A 6963-nucleotide genomic window follows, 5' to 3' on the forward strand; every position below is an offset into this window, starting at 1 on the left:
AATCCGAGCAGGAAGGCAATATAATGGTCCGCGCAGGAAGTATGTAGAGTAGGTCTGAGGTCGGTTTTCTCCAAGTACGGAATACTCCGTCTGGTCGGGTGAGTCAAGGTGAGTTCGGTATGGTGCGGTGATATATAATCTCGATTTCGATGGTCTTGAGAGACTACAGCCCTGTAGAGACAATGGGATTAGACTTGAGTCTATCGATATTTAGATTAGTACGAGGCCCAATTTCAGTCATGCCTATCAAAAGACAAGGCTGCGGTACTAGGAACTGTACTTAGTCTTGGACTGCCGAAGGGGAAGCCTTTGAATGTGAGAAGTTAAGCTTTCAATCAATGATAAACCTTGGTAAATGAACTTTCAAAAGAATAGTTTGTTAATACACACGGGATGCCTAAGATGTCGGACATCTAGTTTGCATAGTCATAGCTAAAAGATGACCTTCCACTGCCAGTCCAACAGAAGAGCGAGCTACCTAAACATAAATGCTGCCTTGACAACCCTTTCCCTTGATTCTTACATTCAGAACTTCAGAACTAGACTTGTTCGTCCACTCTTGACAAAATTTCATCATCAATCTCTTGCAGTTGTCTTTGCCGCCACTGGCTACATGATTGGCGCCTTTGCTTTTCCTGCCGACAGACCTTTGGTCAAGATGGAGGTCGCCAACACGGCTGTCACCGTCGCAGATGAAGTCGACAACCTGAACTCATCGACAAGCGGGCTTTCATTTTCGATATCTGCTTCAAAGGCTACAATCCACCTCTCCCCGTCAGAACCGACAACTTGTCCCGCTTCCTCAAGATTGAGGCTGCTAGGGGCGTAGCTCCAACCAATTGGGAACAGGCAAGTGGCAATCGTCATGTCTAATTCCAAGCATGGACCACCGACAACCTCGGCCAATTCCGTGGACGCGTCCGCCTCCGATTCAATCCGCTTTTCCACATCCTTGGCGAAGAATTCCGATGGACCTTCAGCTGGAGACGTGGAGGCACTGAGGGTTGTGCTCGTGACGGCACTACGAGTGTCCGAGAGCAGAGCGTTGATTTCAGCTTCGATATCGATTCCACCATGGAGTACTTCTTCACTATCGCGAGAGCCTAGATGGCTTAGTTTTTCCAGGCTCACTCCTGAGTCGTTTCTCAACGACCTTTCGTAAAGGCGTATTTTGTTTTCTTAGAGTCAAAAACGCTGCTTCAGACTTATTTCCTGTTAACTCTATTCTAGTATCCGGTGTTGAAGTTGGAAATCTCCAAGACAAGTGTAAATATGTATAACCATTGGCCACACAAGCCCCTTGCTCCAATAACTCCCTCTGCCCTTCTGGGAAATCTCGACGTGCTCTGTGACGGCTATGACTGGGTACAACCTCACACAGACCCACTCTTTCCTATCGACCAGACGAACTAGAGGCTGTTTCGGCGCTGGAGGTGAGGTAGGCACCCACGACAAGATCCAAGTCCGATCTACGCCAGGGATCACGTCTTACAAACCTTAAACCTCTAAGCCACACACCCACCTTGTAGATAGTTCGAGGAAGCTCAACTGATTTGTCTTTTGCAAAAAAAAAAAAAGTGACTTCTTGATGATGTTCGAAACTAAGGTAACTTCCAATGTTTTGTGTATCCACCTTGATGAAACTGGTATTTGAAAGAGCTCATGAAGCGTGGGAATTCAACGCATTGCGAGACATATGGCTGCGCCTACCGGTCTCTCGGCATAGAAAATATCAATTCAGGCTGGAATTAAAACATATTCTATGAAGATACTCGGTAACAAGGCGATTGGGCCGAATACCCCGCATGAATGGAAGTTGTGCTGCCCTTCTTGACAGTGATGAAAGCCTCACGTGGGATCAAGTCACCAAAACTAAGCATCGCGTCGATAATGTTGCCGAGAGTCTACCGCAAATTGGTTTCTACTTGAACAGAGTGAGATATCTCAAAGGCGAGTAATTTGGGTCATTATATTATGCTCTCAAAATTGTTTGGCACACGACACCCAAAGGAACCTCATCCTCCACAGCAGGCACAGACTGCCGTCCAGAAGGGCCAGATTCTCCAGTTTTTTGACCGTCCCATCTTTGTCTCGAGTATAGTGCACCCTATAACATGACTTGAAATCGTGTCTCTGAAGAGAAAAGCAAACAAGGGAAGGCAAAACAGCACCAGTTCCTTGCCTATGTATCAGATATGCTTACTTGCTGTTGTGGGCTTTTGTTTTGGGACTTGGCTCTATGTCGGGCCATCTCCAGAGACACCCCGTGTTTGATCATCCGTGAAGCTTTTCTTCTTATCTCTTTGATAGACTGGTTTTTCCGAGGCATTAAGCCCAGTCAGATGATTGGAGGAAAATCTGCCAATGGGTCATTATCTATGGATTGCATTTGCTCACATCCGCCGTTGAGACTCTGCAGGGACTTCAAGTGCTCTTTTGTGAACGAGTGCGTCTTTTCTGATGTAGGTACGAGGACCCAAGGTCATGGAGAAAGGAAGTGAGGTTGGAGCCTGGGGCAACTGACTTACGAAGGACATGGCGCCTCGAAGTGATCGTGTTCGATTCTTTGAAGTCTTGGGCTGTCGCCTAGCTCCTGCTTGCAGGTCACGTAATCTACTGTCGCAAGACTTTTCAATCCTTGAAGTCATAATGCTGTTAAGAATCATCAGGAGGGTTGAATATACCTGCATCGACTCAGTCACGGGTTGTCATTAGACATGACATGCCTAAGTATGAGTTGGGGTCTTACTCTGCACCTACCTTAAACGATCGAGGGACGCATCTATATATGAGATCTGGTCTGAGGTCTCAACCAACCGATAGTCATTACGGCAATAAACGTAGTGGAAGATGATACCATGCATTCATCTGCTATATGGAGACTAACGGGTTCTTGCAATGACCCATGAATCTGCGCTAATCACCTCTAGGCAGTAGCTATTGTCCAGGACATATAGTCCTTTCGCTTGCGAGTCAAGGAAGGAACTTCTTTCCGTTATCAAGACTCTTCGTTATTAACCCACTCATGCTGATCCATAAACTGGGCCATTGTCTTCTCCACCATCGGCGCCTCGTAAACCTCGTCTCCAATCGCACGCAGCTTAGCCGCCAGCTCCTCGCTTGGCTCCCAGTCTAGGTACAACTTCACCAGCTGGCGTGTCACGCCTCTGTTGCATTTCGGGCACAACAATCTTGGCGGGTGCTTTGGCGCCGTGCGACAGGGCGCAAAGTACGCAATACACATCCAGCTGGGTTCATCCTCCTCGGCCTCGTACTCGAGCTGGAAGTTCAGCGCCGCGGAGGTAAGCGTAGGCATCGCCTTCAGCGCGTTGGCGTACGCATCGATGAAAGGCACGATGTAGGCGTCGTCAGGTTTGCAGCGGAAGACTTCTACCGGAGTCATACGCGCGTAGGCGGCTTCCTCTACGAAGCTGAACTCTTCGTTGTGCAGATCTGAGTGGGCGTTGTTTGTGTTGGAGCTGTGGGTGTAGGGCCGGTGATCTGGGCTTCCGTCTGCCTTTTTGAAGTACCAAGTTCCTGAAGGGGAAGTGGCGTGCATGTTAACGTCGAGAAATCTGAGGTTGGGCCATGATGTCTTGCTCAGGCCCTGCATAGGTCTGAGGAGGGAGTCGTCAAAGGAGCCGGTGACACTCAGATCTATGAGATTTTGTGAAAATGCGCAGATAGCAGAGCTCAACGGGTCTGGGGCTCCGAGCTCATGCAACGCTGGCGGCATTGCTCTCTCGTTTCGATATCGTCTCTGAAAGAACTCAAATTCGGCTTTCCTCAGTAACGGCAGTGACAGCTCTCGAATAGCCTGCGCCGCTTCGTTCCGATTGTTGATTCGTATCTCGTCGAATCTCTTTTCATCATCATTCATGAATAGCTTGAAGCGTTCCAAATTTGGCATCTTTGAGGCAAGTAGGATAGGCACCTTGGGGTAGGTGTTCCGGTAGCCATACCTCTCCTCTGGTTGAATCATTGTGAGCTGTTTGATTCTCGCCAGATCCGGGAGTAGTTGGCATTCTCTCAGTTCAATGAAAGAATGCAAGAACCGGCCCTCATAAATCCCGTCCTCCTCGGGATACATCTCACCCCAAGGAACATACTTGGTCGGCCATGGCGTATCGGAAGGCGATTCTGGGTGGTTGATAAATAACGAAAGGGGACAGCTGATTGTCTTGGCATCTTCATCTTCCCAACCTCGAAGAATCTGGAATAGTGTTCTTATGCCATTACTGTAGCACTTGTCATTGATAAGCCGTTCTTCGGGCGATTCCGCTCTGTGGGATGCAACGTCATCGTAAGGCGGAAGAGTGATGGTGACGATCAAGCTGGTCAGATGGTATCGCCTAGCCGGAGTGAGAAGCTCAATGAACTTCGGAAATTCGTCGCTGGTAATCTTCAAAGATCTGAACGTGGCTTTCTCCACGGCGGCTTGTAGTCGACGCGAGACTGTGGCTATCGGGGCGATGGGCCAAACTGGTCTCATGCACGTATCATAAGGCTTCAATGTTGCTTCGGGGCGCTGCTGTGGTATTAAATAAGAAACAATATCATCTACCAATTCTTGAGGAAGGGTCTCCATTTCGATGTGGTTGAGCACAATGATGCATTGATGGCGAGGTCAATAAGAAGCTGCCGTGACCTCAATGGCTCTGGAGGAACATGAATTCACCAAACCCCTCTCCGGCTTAGACCCGATATTCACTAGGCAGCCACGACTTGGCGCGCGCTCCAACCATACAAGGAGCACCGGTAATAAGCACCCCAGCTTTAAATACAAGGCACACCATTTAACCTATTTGGGCGCATAGCTTGGTAATCTGGAAGTGTCGCTGCCGTCACGGGTGCCCCTGTGTAGCCTATCAATTGCTTAACTATGGTAAATGGAGTGCCCCTTACTTTTGGGTGCCTCTTACCGGTGCTCCTCTCAAGAAGATCCCAAGGTCCAGATTGAACCTAAGCTTTACTGGGTCTGCTCAAGCACCCTGTCTTTTCTTTTTTCATCACATCTCCAACCACACAACATCAGGTCAATGAGTTCTACTAATGTCGGATTATCGAAGCTTTGATCTTTGGAAGTCATCTTTGACTATTTGACTTGTGATTCTTCAGCTATTACCTGATTTCTCTTCCGCCAGTTCAATGAACCTGACAGCCAAGGTCATATTTTCTTCTCCAATTGAATCACTACGATAATGATATCGTCAGCTTACCTTACCTATTAATAGCATTCAAGGAAAATGAATTCCAACCACGAGCACGCCTATCGTATTCCCGCCGCATGATGCTATTTTACCCTATGGGTTGAGAGCAAGAAGATTTGTGTTGATGATCATTAAAAGCAGCGGACCTGAACTGAACCTCGAGTCAGTCGAATTGCCCTGTCCTACTAACACTCGGAGCCGCGGGCCGTACCGTATCGTCTAAAGACCTTGACGTGACGCAAAGTGGTCCAGGCTCACGCTGCGTCACACCAAGTTGGTGCTATCGCCAACAACCATGCATTTCGTTGCATGTAACGACATTGATCTTCAAATCCATCACCACTGCAAGGTAGTAGTAATTCAACACCGCATAGCGGACCCATCGGGCTAATTGATGACAATGCACTTGGAAATCCCATGCGCGATCCATTGTCGAAATTGCGAAAGGGTAGACTCTTATTTACACAGCCACTATGTATTGTAAGCTCGGAGCTAGTATACCCTTAGTCGGAATCGTCTCCGAGTTGCTCGTCCTCGCCGCCTGTGGACCCAGCAAAAGCTCCAGATGCCTTGCTGAACGCAGCCTCACGCCTCTTCTCAAGCGCCTCAGCATCTCCCTTGATGCTAGCAGGGGCCTTGGAAATCATGACCGCAGAGAGCTCCTTGCCCGCAGCCTCGGTCTTGGTGACGTTCTTCTTCACGAGGCCACCGACCTTCAAGCTCTCGAAGCGAGCCTGGTTCGATACCATGGCATTAAGCTGAGTTTCGGTGAGGTCGACGATAGTGTTCATCTGGCCCAGAAGCTTCTTGGCTTCATCTTCGGAGGGAGTGAAGGTCTGTCATTGATTTAGGTGTTAATCCCAGCAGTCGCTTGACAGAGACGAAAAAAAACGGAAACTCACCGAGTAGTCCTTGATGCCCTTGTTGATCGTGCTGACGATTGAGTTCGACTTGGTGCCCAGCTTGATGGCATCCTTGTAGTTCATGTCATTGCCCTTGCCGAGAATCTTGATCGACTTGTTGACCTTGCGCTCGATGTCACTCAAGCTCTTGGAAAGATCGGCGAAAGACATTTTGCTGGTTATGTATTGACTGTGGTCAAAGTTGATTCTGGGATGTGTTGGTACGTTGGAATGCTGTTGACTCGAGGTATGATGGTGATAGTGATACTGTATGATGACTTGTTGCAGGCGCAACTGAAGCCTTTTTATGATCCATAGAATCAAATCATCGTGATTCACATGCCGTTGTTTACCTCGGACCATACACACTTCTGCCCATCCAAAAGGGTAGCTGACCCCTAGAGCATGAACCAAACAGATCTGGGGGAGCCCTGAGCTATGACGTGTTCAGAGAGCCTCAGCTTCAGGCGCCCGGCGATTTGGGAGATGTGGCCCAGGGTCCGGCTTCGAAACATGAAACGATGCGGAGGCCGCCCAGCGATCCTCCGCCTCTGATGAGCCCCCGGACAGAACCCAGGGAAACTCTTTGATGGGTCCTTTTCTAGCGAGACGTCCCGAAAAACAGGTTCAAGACAGAAACTGCCTTTCCCGAAGACAATTATGCGAACGTGAAAGGAAATGTGATGTGCAGCTGGGACAGGGAAGATGTTGGGCAAGGATTCGTCGATCATTCGGCCGGCGGTCAACATGCATCGCCCACGCGGCCGGCGATCGTAGCATTAGTCTTTGGCAACTATTATGAGAAAACATACCGAATCCTACCCCACTGTTCCCCCAACGTCGACAATTCG

General features: G+C 48.9%; 2 protein-coding genes across 2 annotated transcripts; both read right to left on the reverse strand.

Annotated features, from left to right (window-relative positions):
* Positions 1-2998: 2998 nt before the first annotated feature.
* On the reverse strand, positions 2999-4588 carry CCOS01_03525 (uncharacterized protein; the record flags this gene model as incomplete). Its single annotated transcript, XM_060451711.1, has 1 exon — positions 2999-4588. One exon carries the CDS (start codon positions 4586-4588, stop codon positions 2999-3001), a length of 1590 nt encoding a protein of 529 aa, XP_060317976.1.
* A 1125-nt stretch (positions 4589-5713) lies between these two features.
* On the reverse strand, positions 5714-6283 carry CCOS01_03526 (uncharacterized protein; the record flags this gene model as incomplete). The annotated part of the gene is made up of 2 exons (XM_060451712.1): positions 5714-6046; positions 6113-6283. 2 exons carry the CDS (start codon positions 6281-6283, stop codon positions 5714-5716), a joined length of 504 nt encoding a protein of 167 aa, XP_060317977.1.
* Between the last annotated feature and the right edge of the window lie 680 nt (positions 6284-6963).

This window comes from Colletotrichum costaricense (assembly GCF_030867565.1).
Source record: "Colletotrichum costaricense strain IMI 309622 chromosome Unknown Scaffold_3.1, whole genome shotgun sequence".
NCBI classification, from domain to species: Eukaryota; Fungi; Ascomycota; class Sordariomycetes; order Glomerellales; family Glomerellaceae; genus Colletotrichum; species Colletotrichum costaricense.